General features: G+C 43.7%; 1 protein-coding gene across 1 annotated transcript in view; it reads right to left on the bottom strand.

The window, feature by feature from the left end:
- Window positions 1-17,513, bottom strand: part of tefu (Serine/threonine-protein kinase tefu) — a 912,746-nt gene that overhangs the window by 166,972 nt on the left and 728,261 nt on the right. Inside the window, exon 43 of the mRNA XM_068385552.1 lies at window positions 7,240-7,350. Coding sequence (XP_068241653.1) covers window positions 7,240-7,350 — 111 coding nt within the window. The remainder of the gene's footprint in view (window positions 1-7,239; window positions 7,351-17,513) is intronic.

The following is a 17,513-nucleotide window of genomic DNA, read 5'->3' as shown; positions in this document are numbered from 1 at the left end:
TAAAGCAGAAAAACAATCAAGGCAAGTCTTTGCGGGAGAGAAGAGCAGCATGTTCGTCCTCTACTGAGCCATAAAGTAAAGTGGTTACTCAGCCGAGAGGTGTGAGTGAGCGGGGTAGCCAGTCTACCCCACACCCCACCCGCTAACTAGCGGAGGGGGTAGTTATTTCTCACTAAAATTATCATGGCTCGTCTTTCGGCTATGCCGAAAGTATACCCTATAAATAGCGGAGGGTTTGTATCTACATCGGAACAAAATGATATTTTCATAATAAAATAAATTTTTGAATATACTTACCCGCTGGTTATATAATGGCTAAAGTCTCCTGACGCCCTGGCAGAACTTCAAATCTCGCGCTACCGTATATATACCAGGTGTACACCAGCGCCCTCGCGGTACAACAGTTGGAACTATACCTACAAGCCTCAGATCTTCCATACCTCATAGCGGTACCACAGGTAGTCTCTAGAGGGGAGGAGGGCGGGTATTTAATTTATATAACCAGCGGGTAAGTATATTAAAAAATTTATTTAATTATGAAAATATCATTTTTATATATAAAACTTACCCGCTGGTTATATAATGGCTGATTGACGCCCCTTGGTGGCGGGTCAGAGACAGTTAAATATTTGGAAATTCACTTAAGCATCACATAAATAACTTAAGAGGTTCTCACCTGATAAGAGAGCTGACAGCAATGATACTCTGCCTCATCTCGTCCGCTATCCTTGGGAGATCCAGTGATCCACTCGGGGCTGATGATCTCTAGGAGGTGTCAAACGGTACAACCACCTATAACATGACAGGACCTCAACTAATACCCTTGTTCCGGGCGCACTCTAGGAATAAATTGACCACCTGACCAAATCAAAGATTGCGGAAGACTGACGACCAGTCTCCACAAACAACCATAACTTACGAGTTCCAAGAGAAAGAAAAGGGGTATTAGCAAAAGGGAACGTAGTGGTAGATCACTCACCTACTATCGCATTCGCTTCTACGAATGGACCCAACGTATAACAGTCCTCATAGAGAGTCTGAACATGTTTCAAATAATGAGATGCGAATACTGACTTACTCCTCCAAAAGGTCGTATCCATCAAACTTTGCATAGAACGATTCTGTTTGAAAGCTACTGAAGTCGCTACCGCTCTGACTTCATGAGTCTTTACTTTAAGAAGCCTCTGGTCCACCTCATTCCACTGGGCGTGAGCTTCTCGAATTAACAGTCTAATGAAAATTGATAAGGCATTCTTTGACATGGGCAGTGAGGGCTTTCGGACTGCACACCACAGAGCGTCTGAGTCGCCTCTCAGATTCTTCGTTCTGTCCACATATAACCATAATGCTCTTATTGGACAGAGCACCTTCTCCACCTCATTTCCCACCAAATCATAAAGGTTAGGGATCTCGAAGGATTTGGGCCAAGGCCGAGTCGGATTTTCATTCTTGGCCAAAAACCCTAGTTGCAAGGAACAAATGGCTTTTCCATCCCGAAAACCAATGTTCCTGCTTAAAGCGTGTACTTCACTTACTCTTTTAGCAGTGGCTAGGCTAACCAGAAACAAAGTTTTCAAGGTTAAATCCTTAAAAGAAGCAGAGTGCAAAGGCTCAAACATGTCACTCATGAGAAATTTAAGCACCACATCCAAATTCCAGGCAAGAGCTGATTGTATTTTCTTGGTCGTATCAAAAGACCTAAGCAAGTCCTGCAGATCCTTATTATTGGAGAGGTCTAAGTTCCTGTGCCTAAAAACCGTCGCCAACATACTCCTGTAACCCTTAATTGTAGATGACGAGAAGTTATGTTTTTTTCTAAGGTCTATGAAGAAATCCGCTATCTGGGTTAGAGAGGTACTGGATGAAGAAATTGCGTTAGCCCTACACCATTCTCTGAACACCCCCCACTTGGACTGATACACCTTGATGGTGGAAGACCTCCGTGCTCTCGCAATAGCCTTGGCTGCCTTCTTCGAAAATCCTCTGGCTCTAGCGAGTTTTTCGATAGACTGAAGGCAGTCAGACGTAGAGCTCGGAGGTTTAGATGGTTTCGAGCCATGAGGTTGTCTGAGAAGATCTGGTCTTAAGGGAAGGCTTCTCGGTAAATCTACCATCCATTCCAGTACCTCTGGAAACCAACTTCTTGACGGCCAGAACGGAGCTATCAGCGTCATCCTGGTTTCTTCGTGGGGTACGAACTTCTGTATCACTTTGTAGAGAATCTTGAATGGGGGGAAAGCATAAACCTCCATGTGCGACCAATTCATTAAAAAGGCGTCTATGTGGATGGCTTCGGGATCCGGTACTGGTGAGCAGTAACACTCCAGTCTCTTTGTCTTTGCGGTTGCAAAGAGATCTATGAGAGGACGACCCCATAAACGGCACAGACTTTTGCAGACGTCTCGGTGTAAAATCCATTCCGTGGGAAGAATCTGACCCCTCCTGCTGAGTCTGTCTGCACTCACATTGTTGACTCCCTGAATAAACCGAGTCAAAAGTGTCACTTTCCTTTCCTCTGCCCATATGAGAAGAGGTCTTGTTATCTCGTACACAGTCCATGAGTGGGTCCCGCCTTGTTTTGTTATATAGGCCAAAGCTGTAGTACTGTCCACATTGATTTGGACTACTTTGCCCCTGATATGATCTTCGAAGCCTTTGAGGGCCAGATGTATTGCCAAAAGCTCCTTTTGGTTTATGTGGAGAGCTGTTTGCTCCACTGTCCAAGCTCCCGAGAGTTCCTTCTTCCCCAGTGTTGCTCCCCACCCCGAGTTTGAGGCGTCGGAACACAACACGAGGTCTGGGCTCTTCTGATGTAAAGACAAGCCTTCCTTCAGTCTGTGCTCATTGTTCCACCACTGAAGATGAGACTTGATGGAGATCGTGATGGGAACGCTTTCCCTGTCGAGACTGTCCCCTTTTTTCCAATGCCGATTGAGATGAAACTGAAGGGGACGCAAATGCAACCTCCCCAGATTCACGAACTTCTCTAATGATGAGAGTGTCCCCAGAAGGCTCATCCATTCCCTTATGGAACTGAGTTCCTTCTTCAGAAAAGTTTGGATTTTTTGGAGAGCTGACTGTATTCTCACAGGCGACGGAAAAGCCCGAAAACTCCGACTGTGACTCTACATCCCCAAATAAAGAATCTCCTGGGATGGAGTCAGTTGCGATTTTTTCGGACTCACCAGGAGGCCCAGTTCCTTGGTTAATTCCAGTGTCATTCTTAGGTCCTTCAAACAGCAATCGGCTGAGGAGGCTCTTATCAGCCAATCGTCCAGGTGCAGGGAGGCCCTGATTCCCCTCGAATGCAGCATGCTTGCTACATTCAGCATGATCTTTGTAAATAAGAGAGGAGCTGTGCTGAGTCCGAAACAAAGAGCTCTGAATTGGAAGACCTTGTTTCCGTCCATGAATCTCAGATAACGTCTGCAGCTGGGATGTATTAGAATATGGAAATAGGCGTCTTGGAGGTCTATTGAGACCATCCAATCGTCCCTCCTTACCGCCGCAAGAACCGTCTTCTGAGTCTCCATTGTAAACGTCATGTTCTAGACGTAACCATTTAGAACACTTACGTCCAGAACCGGTCTCCACTCCCCGAAGTTTTGGGGAGTAAGAAAAGTCAGTTGTAAAATCCCGGAGATGTTACATCCTGCACTTCCTCTATTTCTTGTTTTTCTAATAATAGAGACATCTGAAGCCGCATGGCCTGCTTCTTCGGACCCTCCCTGTATTTGGGCGAAAGATCCACCGGATCTGTTACTAATGCAGGAATAGATAGGAATGGGATCTTGTAACCCTCCCTTAACACTTGGACGGACCAGGGGTCCGCTCCATTCCTCTCCCAGGCCTTCCAGAAGTAGATCAGCCTGGCACCTACTGCTGTCTGAAGGATAGGGCAGTCAGACTCTACCTCGGCCAGTCTTGGTTCCTCTGCTCCTAGGTTTTCTAGTGTCTGGTCTGAAAGAGCCCCTTCCGGAAGATTTACCACGAAAGGGCTGAGAAGGTCGAACACCAGTAGAGGCTTCCTTAGGTTTACGAGAAGAAAAGGCAGAAGGCAAAACTTTTATGGCAGTATTGGTCATTAAATCATGCGTGGCCTTCTGGGTGAGAGCAGTGGCAACCTCCCCTACCAACTCTTGCGGAAACAAAGTAGATGACAAAGGAGCGAACAGTAGTTCCGCTTTCTGGTAAGGTGAAACTCCTGCCGAGAGAAAAGAACACATAGTGGCCCTTTTCTTAAGGATTCCAGCTGTGAACAGGGCAGCTAACTCGTTAGAGCCATCCCTCACACCTTCATCCAAGCAGGACATCAAATGAACAAGGCCACTAGTGTCCGAGAACTTCATATCAGAGACCCTCCAGCTTAAAGCTCCCAAAGACCAGTCTAGGTAATTTAGCACTTCAAAAGCCCTAAACAAACCCTTAAGAAAATGGTCGAACTCTGCCATTGACCACCAAACTTTTGTATTCCTTAAGGCCAGACGACGAGACGAATCCACCAGACTCGAGAAATCTCCCTGGGTAGAAGAAGGAAATCCCAAGCCCAGCACTTCACCAGTCTCGTACCACACACTGGATTTAGAGGCCAATCTTGCGGGAGGAAAAGCAAAGGCCGTTTTGCCAATAGCTCTGTTCTTGTCCATCCAGGAACCCATTAACTTCAAGGCTCGTTTAAAAGAACGTGAAAGAACCATCTAAGTATAAACCGGCACTTTGGTTGCTTTACCTAAGATAAATTCCGATGGAGGAGAACGAGGGGCCACAGGGGTAAAATGTTCAGGAAAAACCTCTGTAAGAATTAACATAAATTTTCTAAGATCAACAGCATGTTGATAATGTTTATCTTCTTCATTTTCAGAAACTTCCTCTAAAGGTTCGTCCACATCAGACTTTTCTTCAAGTTCATCTTCTGGCAGTGCAGCAACTGCTGCAGCCTGAACTGAAGGATCAAAGTCTGAATGAGATTGCTTGCCATGATCAATAACTGCATACAACTGAAGAGGAGAGGTAGAGGCTGACTGATGTGTGACGCCATGGATAGGTTGACGCTCGACGTCAATGGCCAACTGCCGAGTGTCGCCGCGTGGATGCGTAGCGTCCGCTTGTTGCTGACGCCGACATTCTATGCCGTCATAAGTAGACTGGTGATGGTTGTCCCGTGGATGCCTAGCATCCACCTGTTGTTGACGATGACCTTTCATAGTGTCAAAAGTTGACTGCTGAGAGTCGTCACGGCGATGCATTGCATCCACTTGGCGACGCCGGCGTTTCTCATTATGATCGGAAGTCGACATTTGTTTTGCAACAACTCTCTGATGAGACTCATCTATATCAACCTGCTGCTGAACACTGCGAATGGGAGACCGCCTGTGCGATAACACGTCAGCACTAGAGACCACAGGCCGCCTGTGCGACAACTGGTATGACGTCTGACGCCCAATCGCACTGCCAACAGCCGGTTGATAAGACTCCATGAACGACGAGACCTGTTGTTTCATGTCTAAAAGCATAGACCACTTAGGATCGTTAGTTCGTACATTCGACTCCTTTCTTAAGGGGATATCAACATCATTATCACCACGCTTTTCCGGTGACGAAAGCCAGTCTGAAGGAAGTGGTGGCGCATGAATAGTAACATCAAGCCACAGAAACAAATTCTGAATCGGATTGTGTATTCTCTACATGAACACCGTGATCTAAGCGTTTCGCAGGCGTGCATGCGTCGAGAGAATGGAAACGTTCAGGCGTATCCCACGTACTACAGCCTGGACGTGCAGGCGATTCTGGACGATGAACAACAGCATACGACTCCTTTCTTAAAGGGATATCAACATCATTACCACCACGCTTTTCGGGTGACGAAAGCCAGTCTGAAGGAAGTGGTGGCGCATGAATAGTAACATCAGCCACAGAAACAAATTCTGAATCGGATTGTATATTCTCTACACGAACACCGTGATCTAAGCGTTTCGCAGGAGTGCATGCGTCGAGAGAACGGAAACGTTCAGGTGTATCCCACATACTACAGCCTGGACGTGCAGGCGATTCTGGACGCTGAACAACCGCATACGGTCTTTTTAGCGGTCTGGACGCGTGACGCCAGATTTCACTACCCAAACCTTCATCGGAGGACGGGGATAACGTACCCACCTCATCTTTCCTACGATGAGGGTGACCGGCCTGTGCTACAGCAGCAGGAACGTTCGAGGGAACGTCTGGACGATTGATGAAGCTTCTCGTTCCCTTTGGCCGTCCGACTTTACTTCTCTCATGGATTCGAGAGCTCGAAAGAGGTCGTAGGCTGGGCGAACGACAAGACCGTGCAGACACACCCTCCACAACACTGAATACATTCGAGACACTTTCCACATTTCTGACAGAATCACGATTTTTCAGTATGTTATTTCAGAAAATTTTTTATTTCTATCCGCCGCTAACGACTCAACTTTTTCACCCAGAGCCAGAATAGCGATAAACATGTCTTTAAGAGAAGGTTCTTTCGGTTGTTGATCTACCACTACGGAGGAAGGAATAGGATCATTAATACTAGATAAGGCTACTTCAACAGATCGTGAAGAACTACGCCTAACCCTGTCCCTCTCTAGTCTTTTAACATAACGTTCGTATGTTACCCATTCATTTTCCGATAATGAAAAACATTCATTACATCGATCATCAAAAGAACATGGTTTACCCTACATTTAACACAAATATTGTGTGGATCAATAAAACCCTTAGGGAGTCGAGTACGACACCCTTCACTAACACACTTACGAATAACAGGGGAGGGGTCGGCCATATTGAATGGATAAGAGAAAGACCGACAACCAAAAAACAAAGGTTAAATTAATAAATATAACCCTGAACCAAAAGATTTCAAGATTAAATGAAATAGAGAACAATAAAACAATACCCCAAACTCAAAAAACCTTGTACAGTACATCACCGAATAACATCCAAACAGAGTAAAACAGCGAGAGCGAATTTCCAATATGACAGCCAGCGATGCGGGCAGAAGAAGATCTGAGGCTTGTAAGTATAGTTCCACCTGTTGTACCGCGAGGGTGCTGGTGTACACCTGGTATATATACGGTAGCGTGAGATTTGAAGTTCTGCCAGGGCGTCAGGAGACTTTAGCCATTATATAACCAACGGGTAAGTTTTATATATAAAAAACATATTTAATCACGAAGTTATGTTCATATTCCAGAATTTACGTTTGGATACTACACCTACCTCATTCTCGGAATTTTTACTGCTGAGGCAATTGGCAGCCGTTTCCACTTCCGACAGAATTTGTAATTGGCTAAGAAGGGGATAAATTGTACTGCTACTCTCAACCTGGCTCTGCAAACAGTTAAAGAACTCAAAATACATATAAGGTACCAAAACATTTCAAAATAACTGTAACTTAAGCATCAAGGCAATTTCATTAATGTTGCCAGAATCATTGGTAAATTTATAACTTAATAACTTTAGTATAAGAGAGTTGAATTAGGAACATGAAGATTTTTTAGCAACACTTCAAAAATTTAATGACCATGACTGAAATTTCAACAAAATTCAATCAAATGCAAAATAAACTATAAAGGCAATTCTGCATAGAAGCTAGACCAATTGCTTATCAATTCTAGCAAAACCACTAAAAATTTCTGCTAAATAATGATGGAAGAATAGGGTGAACAGAAAATAGTGAAGTGGGTTAAAGAATGATAAAAAGGGTTTTAACTCTAAAATGAATTACTTCTATACTTACTTAGAAGCATCAGCTTCATGACCTCATAAAATAAAAATTATCTTTATGTAAACCACCATCTCACCAGGACAAGAAGGCCCTCCAAAGGAAAAATCATTTGAAAGATTCACCAAAGAACAGCCAAATTGAGCTCTATCAAAATTCACAAAGGGTATAAGCGTGTTACCTCACATTTACTGTTTAAACATAATTAGTGACAAAAACTAATGGTACTATTTGAATCAAGAAAAGAAAGCATAAAAAGTTGATGTGCTTCACCATTTCAACGGGGTCTGACCTATTCAAGTGTGTGATGAGGATGACTCACAAACTATTTTCTAACTTGATATTTCATCACTTAAAAGTTTAAAAAATAAATTGTTAGGGAAGAAAATACTTGAAATGCAAGTGATAAGATTTCAGCTAATAAATAGGATACTGTACATCTCCCTATTTGGATAAAGCAGGAGTAAGCAGTCATGGGATATTATTATTATTACTTGCTAAGCTACAACCCTAATTGGAAAACCAGAATGCTTTAGCCCAGGGGCTTCAACAGGGAAAATAGCCCAGTGAGGAAAGGAAACAGGAAAAATAAAATATTTTAAGAACAGTAACATTAAAATAAATATTTCCTGTATAAACTATAAAAACTTTAACAAAACAAGTGTAAGAGAAATAAGATGGGATAGAATAGTGTGCCCGAGTGTACCGTCAAGCAAGAGAACTCTAACCCAAGACAGTGGAAGACCATTATACAGAGGCTATGGCACTAATCAAGACTAGATAACAATGGTTTGATTTGGAGTGTCCTTCTCCTAGAAGAGCTGCTTACCATAGCTTAAGAGTCTCTTTTACCCTTACCGAGGGGAGAGTACCCACTGAACAATTACAGTACAGTAGTAAACCCTTTGAGAGAAGAATTATTTTGTAATATCGGTGTTGTCAGGTGCATGAGGACAGAGGAGAATATGCAAAGAATAGGCCAGGTTATTCAATGTATGTGTAGGCAAAGAGAAAATGAACAGTAACCAGAGATAAGGATCCAAAGAACCCCAAAACTCTCTAGTGGTAGTATCTCAATGGGTGGCTGGTCCCCTGGCCAACCTACTACAAAGGCATGGAACAGGATCTACCCTTTCATATCCAGTTATATCTCTAACGTGAGAACCTTCAACTTAAACATTTTTAAAGATATGAACATGCGTGCCCAAATATATAAAAAAAGATGACCAATTCGTAGATAATTTGTATTTTACCTAACTATACAAACCTTAGCTATTTAATAGGGGTATTACTTTCGGTGTAGCTGAAATGACGAGCCATCAATTTTTAACGAGGGTTAACTACCCACACTGCTATTTAGCGGGGGAGTTAGGGATGGTAGCTTGCTACCGCTCCCCCTCACACACCTGTGATTAAGCTCACTTTGCTTGGAGGTAGGACTTCAAGGGGGATAGGGCTGGCGAGCAAGTTTGGTTCAATAGCTAAGGTTTGTATAGTTAGGAAAAATTATATTTTCATAATAAAATAAATTTTTGAATATACTTACCCGCTGGTTATATAATGGCTAAAGTCCCTGACGCCTCGGCAGGAAATTCAAAATCTCTTGCGCAGCTTAGCGCAGATATGCCAGGTGTACCCCAGCGCCCTCGCGGTACAACAGGTAGAACTATACTCAACCAATTCAGATTTTCCATGCCCCATGGTCTCTAGAGGGGAGGAGGGTGGGTCTAAAACTTATATAACCAGCGGGTAAGTAGATTCAAAAATTTATTTTATTATGAAAATATCATATTTAAATATAAAACTTACCCGCTGGTTATATAATGGCTGATTGACACCCATTGGTGGCGGGTCAGAGACAGCTGCATAATTGGAAATTCACTTAAGAGTTACATAAACAACTTAAGCGGTTCTAACCTGATAAGGAAGCTGACAGCAATGCTCTGCCTCATTTTGTCTGTTATCCTTAGGAGATCCAAGGATTCACTCGGGGCTGATGATCTCTAGGAGCTGTCATACGGTACAACCACCTATAACATGACAGGACCTCAACTAATACCCTTGTTCCGGGCGCTCTCTAGGAACAAAATGACCACCTGACTAGGTCAAAGATTGCGGAAGATTGCCGACCAATCTTCACGTACAATCATAAAAATATATATAACAGTTTCAAGAGAAGAACAGGGGTACTAGGAATTTAGGGAAATGTAGTGGAGAATGTTTCACCTACTACTGCACTCGTTGTTGCAAGTGATCCCAAAACGTAGATGTCTTCATAAAGAGACTGGATACGGTAAAAGTAATGCAAGGCGAATACAGGATTACCCCTTCACAAGGCTGTATACGCGATGCTTTGCAGAGAACAGTTTAGTTTAAAAGTTACAGAAGCTTCTACAGCTCTAACTTCATGAGTCTTTACTCTTTCAACATCTTATGATCTGTCACCCAACCGTGTGGAAGAACCTTTGTAATCAAAGTCTATACGAGATGATAGAATGTTTTAGACATGGATAGTGCAGGCTTCTTGACCGTGCACCCAAGAGTTATGAATAGACTCTTAACTTCTTTGTTCTTGTCCCAATAAAACTTCATCGTTTTAATTGGGCAAAAAACTCTTCTCAGCCCATCACAAACCAAATTCGAGAGAATAGTGATCCCGAAAGATTTAGGCTATGGATGAGAAAGATGTTTGTTAATGACCAAGAATCCAGGTTGCAAGGTACCTATGGCTTAACCAATGTGAAGTCCGTGTTCTTGCTGAAAGAGTGAACTTCACTGACTCTCAACTATGGTAGACTTACTCAGAAAGTCTCCAAAGTTAGGCCTTAAAAAGAAACCAAGTGTAAAGGGTCGGATCTGTCACTACCGCAAAACTCCAGAAACGAACCCTAAAATTCAGGCTGGCGCATCTTGCTGATGCCTCCAAGTCCTCTCAAATGATCTGAGAAGATCTATAAGGTCTCTATTTGATAGATCCAATCTTCTGCGTCTGAAGACAGATGCCCACATACTCCTGTACCCTTTGATGGTCAACGAGGAAAGAAAATGTGTTTTCTTCTAAGGTCTAAGAAAAAATAGGCCACTTGTGTTAGAGTTACCTAATGAAGAGCCGGCTCTAGCGCTACACCACTCCATAAAACACTCTAATTGGGTTGGAAAACCTTGAGGCAAATGTCCTTTGTACAAGCGAAAGCCTCAGCTGTCTCCTTCGAACAACCCTCTAGATCTTAGGGGTTTTCCGAAATACTGGAGGCAGCTAGACCTAAAGCTTGATGGTTTAATATAAAACGTTCGTGATCCTGACACGGGGAAAAGGACTAAAGACATGCTTCCAGCATGCACCCAGCATGGTCCCTGCATGAGTCCAGTATGGTTCCAACATGCTGCCTACCCTCAATATGTCGTCAGAGAGAATAGGGATCTAGAACCGCCTCCCAAAACTCGTCCATATCGGTCGCAAGAAACCGATATTAAAGCAAGGCTTGTTGAAAAGAAGCATCAACAACGTGAACTTCATGCTGTGAGGTTAAGACCTGATCGTGTGTAATCAGCGAGTGTTCAACAAACTTAAAGCCAAAGCTTGACACGAGGGAGCGTTAGCTGCGAGGCCAGAGACACGAAGGAGAGACAATAGTCTGTTTATACTGCTGTGAGAAAAAAGACTTGACTGTATGCGTCTAGCATGCGACCATAATGTCGCATGTGCTTGCATTGCCGTAAGGTGTCAGCGTGCTGTATGCGTTCACCTTGTCGTGTGGATACAGCGCTGTGTGTGTGCCCCGCTTGTAAATCTACAGCGTGCTGCGTGAAGGCGACAGCATCGCGTCCGGTCATTGACGGAAAGACGGAACTGATTGCCGAGAGTTGTCCGCGTGTAGGATGCGTCCGCATGAGTGATAGTCACGCGTCCCGCAGACCGCGAAAATGGGACAACTTGTTGAAAGGATCAACTTTGACTGTCAGTGTCCAACATACGACCAGACTGGCGTCTGCGTCTGGGACTGCGTGAGGGAGAGACCAGAACTTGCATCTGTGTCTGCGTGACGTCTGCCGTAAGAGAGAGACCAGACTGCTACAAGCACCCGCTCTAACGCTTCTCGTAACACGAGCATATCTCTGCGAGGAAGCGTTACTAAGCATAGGAGAACTATGCCTTCTGACACTAATCGGAAAACCATTTCTTTGATCTATGGTAGTCCTTAGACTCTTTAGGAGAAAATTTTCTCCCCCCGAGAATCATAAACGCTAAACAAAGATGAAATAGACCTCTTTTAGCTCAGACCAAATCTACACTCGCGGGGTAGCGAGTGCGCCAACTCAAGCATGGGCAAAGGCCGGGAGAGAACATCCACCGCAGTCCTGTGAGCGACCTGGGAGAGTCCGTATGACATTTCAAGCGCGCCTTGTGCAAACTGAATGTATCCAATGCTGTGAGATACCGTCAACAGTAATCGCTAGACCTCAGAAAAAAGTAATAGACCTTTCCCCAAACTGGGGGAGGAGAAGAAGTGTGAACAGAAGCAAACTGAGCACCTTTTCCCCCGAAGAACTATGTGTCTTACACGATTCTGGTGCTGACACGTCGCCTTCTTCCGAAAAGAAAAAACTTCCGGCGAACGTTAGATACTGCAGGATAAGTTAATAGAAAACATACGACTCCTGAAAGGTCTCGGACAAATTGATTGGTGACTACCAAGTCTAGATTTTGCGTCCTTCGATGAGGACAAAGTCTTTCCTCCCTGAAAGTGAGTCAGATTCCAGAGGAAGAGCTAGGATTGTATGTGACTTGTCTGACTTCTGCTTCTACCGCGGAAGAAAAAACACACTCGATTGCTTCCTGTTTAAGCATCAAAACACGTCTGCTGCGAAGGTAAGTTCTGTTCGCGTGCATACATGACGAATAATTTCCTAGTCTGGTAGACAGGGAAAACGTAGAATGTTATTCTTGTCAGGGAACTGCATTCTAATATGCAGAAAACAGTTACAAGATCCATGATACCATAGCGATGACGAACTGATCGCTTCAAGACATTCCAACTTCGCTCTTTTCAAGATACTATGTCACATGGTTGTGATGTCATAGCTCGCCAATCATAGGCGAAGAAAAGAGCATTAATTCATCATTCCAAAGTGGAGAAAGAACGTCTTGGACTGCATCAACACTATCGTTCGGCGGAACAGACGTTTAATGCACAAGGTCCGCAAAGAACCTCAGCCTACCGACCTTCCTTCTCCCAAGGGTTGGAACGTAAGGAAGAGATATAGGCTAGGGGCAAGGTGAACACGAACAAACACCTCCTCCAGAGCACTGCGCTATGTTTACGAGTCACTAACAAGAGCGGTTTAAAAACATAATACATTAAATCATAAAAGATCTGCCCGTGGTGGGAGATATACTTTTACGTTCTATTCTCATAAAGGCCTTAATTCCCTTTCTGTTGTTGCAGCTGCAAGCGCTGAATCAATCTCTACAGTAAGGTTCGTTATTTTTCTGAGAATGATTTAATGTTAATTTATTTATTTATTTTACCATTAATTTACTAGGCCATCGTTCCCTAAAGGAGCCCTTTGGGTTAAAGAATCTTGCTTTCCCAACTAGAGTTGTAGCTGGCTAGTAATAAAAATAAAATAAAATAAATAGCGACACCATCAACTCAACTAGCGAAAACGTTGAAGTCAGAACGAGGAGCAGCAGGTAAAAAATATGAGGGAAAATCTTTATTTAGAAAAATTCTCCTGAGTTTCTGAAAGTAATTCCCTTCCTTTTACAATCTCTATCCTAGGAAGAGAAGTCTTGATTCTTAGGAATCCACTCCTTATGATTCAGAATTCAGACCTCAATACTTAAGAGGTTTTAATTCTAGTTCTCACAACCAAGAGTTAGCCCAGAAGGCCTTGGTCCGAGAATATAATATCTTTCTACGGTAGTTAAGATTTATTTCTTAATATAGCGCCTGGAGCAACAATAACTTAACACTAGACGTTCATGGTCAGGTAGACATCAAAGTCTATTGTCATAGGTAGCGAAGCGTCCACCCCGACGCTGAAGCGTCCACACTGATGCTGAAGCGCCCACACTAGCGCTGAAGCGTCCACCCTGACGCTGAAGCGTCCACACTGGCGCTGAAGCATCCATACTGACGCTGAAGTGTCCATACTGACACTGAAAGCGTCCACATTGATGCTGAAGCGTCCACACTGACACCGAAGCGTCCACACTGATGTGGCGCTTCGCTCCATTCCGTCGACGTTGCCGCACCGTTCCGATGACGCTTTGCCGGCTTTGCTGCCTGGCGAACGTCGGCGCGTCTGTATAGATTGATACTAGGTGCTATGAGCAGTCGGTTTGCGTTGAGCAGGTAATCGAAGTAAAGCATCCACTTTCCCCCACCATTGAACATTGCGGTTGGTAGGCCGCCTGTGCGACAACGAGTCCTCACCGTTAAAGACACGTCGCCTGTGCGACCGTGTCAAAGACCGGAATCGAGACACCCAACCGCACTGTTAACAGCAGGCTGAAAAGACTGCATAAACGAAGATAGATGCTATTTCATGCCTAACTACAAAGATCAAGGATCAACCTTAGGCGAAACGTATTCAGCATTATCTTCGTCGATCCATAGCGTTTGCCAGTGTCAAGAGACGACACCCATCAGGTGGAGGTGGAGGTGGCGGCACTGCGTCTGCGCCGCATGAAACGTAACACACGCAGAACGAATCTAATTTTATTTTCAGGTTAGTGCCTTTGAAAACACTAATACCTCGCTTTATCTATAGCGAGGGTGAGCGTTCTGGTGATCGACAGAAAACGCTCGAGAGGACTTCAGTTCGGGTCTTAAAAGACTGTAACGCCTGGTTACCCTCTCGATTCCTTTCGCCGTTCGACTTAACTTCTCCCCTGGGTCCGGGAGCTCGACAGAGGTCTAAGGCTAGGATAACGACAGGTCTGAATGGAAGCACTCTCCACTGAATAAAATTCACTGCACAATTTATCACTAAAAAATTTGCACTTTACTCTTTGGCACAAAGATAGTTTCATAATTACCTGAAAACCAAAGTATACACCCTCTCAAATGAAATGAACTCCGTAGGGAGAGACTTATAATTCTGTCACTGGACAATTGTTTGAATGGGAATGCAAAAGTACCAAATCCCATATAAATGTAACACAATATTAAATATCAAATATTACCTTAACAGATATAATATTTATAAATTAAAATAACCCCTTAGATTAAGGGGTTCCAATAAAAGATGAATCATCACTTGCATCATTGGAACATCAACAAATAATATACGAAGAATTTTAGTATTCCGAATACCACCAAAGCAACAATGATACATAGAATCGTGCGCTACGACGATTGTAAAGAATACTGCATCGTATAAAATAAACTGAACTGTAACTTCCTTTAATCTCTAAGGAAAAAATACTGAAAGGACCAATTAATTGCAAAATAAAATGTTCCTTTTATAAAGTACAATCTAAAACTTGAGAAGTAAGAAGAAAGTACTATTCATAAAATCGCTAAAATATATTGTAACATCGTAACGATACTGACTACTGCGCAACAAAAATAAACTGAACGCTAGTTAATCTTTGCAAACAGATCGAAGATTATCTAAAGAAAACTATTAAAAGGATAACATTTTCTCAAAATAAATTCTTTTAATTTAATTTATAACTTAATACTTGAAAAGCATATTCACTTATATTCTTTGTAAAAAGCAAGACAGACTTTTAGCCTACGGAAGAGGCTGTGACGTCATCAATGGTCGAAATGTTTACATTTCGCCCCTATGCTTTCGTGAGGTTTAAAATAGGTTGAAAAACATTCTAACCCTACCTTTCAAGTTATGAATATGTGATCACAGATCAAATAAAACAAATATGCGAAAGCCAAAACTCAAAAACGTTAATACATCACCAAATAACGTCCAAACAGAGTAAGAAAACGAGAGAGAATTTCCAATAGTACAGCCAGCTATGGCGGCAGAGAAAATCTGAATTGGTTGAATATAGTTCTACCTGTTGTACCGCGAGGGCGCTGGGGTACACCTGGCATATCTGCGCTAAGCTGTGCAAGAGACTTTGAATTTCCTGCCGAGGCATCAGGGACTTTAGCCATTATATAACCAGCAGGTAAGTTTTATATTTAAAAATACAAATTATCTACGAATTTGTCATTTGTTCCGTAACTGGAATACAAACCACGCTATTTAATAGGGGTGACTCACCCATTAGGAAGGGTGGACGTCCCAGCCAATATGGCTTTTTGGCTTTACCCGGGGGCTCCTTACCCGAGTGTGTTAGCAATCAAGGAATAAGGAGTCCCTGAGTAGCAAGGTTTGCGGCCTACGCAAGCTGTCTGTGAAGTTATGTAGAAATGTGACTCGTCCTAGAAAGTTATTCCGAGTTCTTTAGATGGAAAAACTGTGCACTAGGACTTTCCCAATACCACCTCGTCAGGGTATGGGGACGCAACACTATTAATCTTAATACTAGGTACGCAAGGGAGCATGGTTTACCCAGAGGGGTTTGAGGTCAGCTATGCAGAGAACCCAGGATGCTGCTTTCCCCAAGAGAGGGGAGAATGAAGAAAAGAATAAGGGCCTGTCAAACCTTTTCATTCATGCAGACTAAAACAGGGTAACAATGCCCTCAACCTTCTGCGACTTGTCCAATAAGGAGCTTGAGGTTTTAAACCAGCTGTTGTGCAGCCACCACAGGACCGATAGAAAACATATCGAGTCTCCTGTGGGTCACGTCTTGCAGATAGTGGGATGTTAATGTGTTTTGACGTTTCCACACCCCAGCTTGAACAACCTGCGTCACTGAGTAGTTTCTTTTGAAGGCCAGGGACGTAGCTATGCCCCTGACATCATATGCTCTAGGGCGACGTGACGGAGAAGCGTCTGGATTCAGTGCAAGGTCAATGACCCTACAAATCCATGCTGAGATAGTGTTCTTGGTGACCCTCCTCTTGGTGCTTCCTGTGCTAACGAATAGTGCAGGCACATGAGGATGAGCTGCGGCTGTTCTCTTGACGTAGAGCCTCAAACTCCTTACTGGGAATAGTAAGATATGGTCTGGGTCATCTGTTACAGTACGGAGACTTGAAATCCGGAAGGAGTCGAATCAAGGATCCGCTACTCCCAGGTTCTGAGTCTTAGCAATAAACTCAGGGACGAAGCTGAACGTTACCTCTCCCCCATCCCCTTGAATGGGCGATGTCGTATGAGAGACCATGAAGTTCGCAGACTCGCTTGGCCGAGGCCAAAGCTAGCAAGAACACCGTCTTCCAATTCAGGTGGCGATCTGTTGCCTGGCATAATGATTCATAGGGAGGTCTCTTAGGAGACCTGAGAACTCGAACCATGTTCCATGGGGGAGGTCTCACTTCTGACTGGGGGCAGGTAAGTTCATAACTGAGTATGAGTAGAGAAAGTTCTAGCGATGAAGAAATGTCCATTCCTTTCAGTCTGAAGGCGAGGCTTAAGGTTGAGCAATAGCCTTTCACTGCCGAGACTGATAGGCGCATTATTTCACGCAAATACACGAGGAACTCCGCTATTGCTGGAATAGTGGCATCGAGTGGAGATATACCCCTTCTACGACACCAACCACAGAAGACTTTCCACTTTGCCTGGTAGACTGCTGCTGATGATTTTCGCAGGTGTCCAGACATCCTGATCGCAACTTGTTGTGAAAATTCTCTCTCAGAGAGGAGATGCTGGATAGTCTTCTCCAGGCGTGAAGTCGTAGCAA

Source organism: Palaemon carinicauda, chromosome 13 (assembly GCF_036898095.1).
Source record: "Palaemon carinicauda isolate YSFRI2023 chromosome 13, ASM3689809v2, whole genome shotgun sequence".
NCBI classification, from domain to species: Eukaryota; Metazoa; Arthropoda; class Malacostraca; order Decapoda; family Palaemonidae; genus Palaemon; species Palaemon carinicauda.
This window is presented reverse-complemented; position numbering and strand designations above follow the sequence as displayed.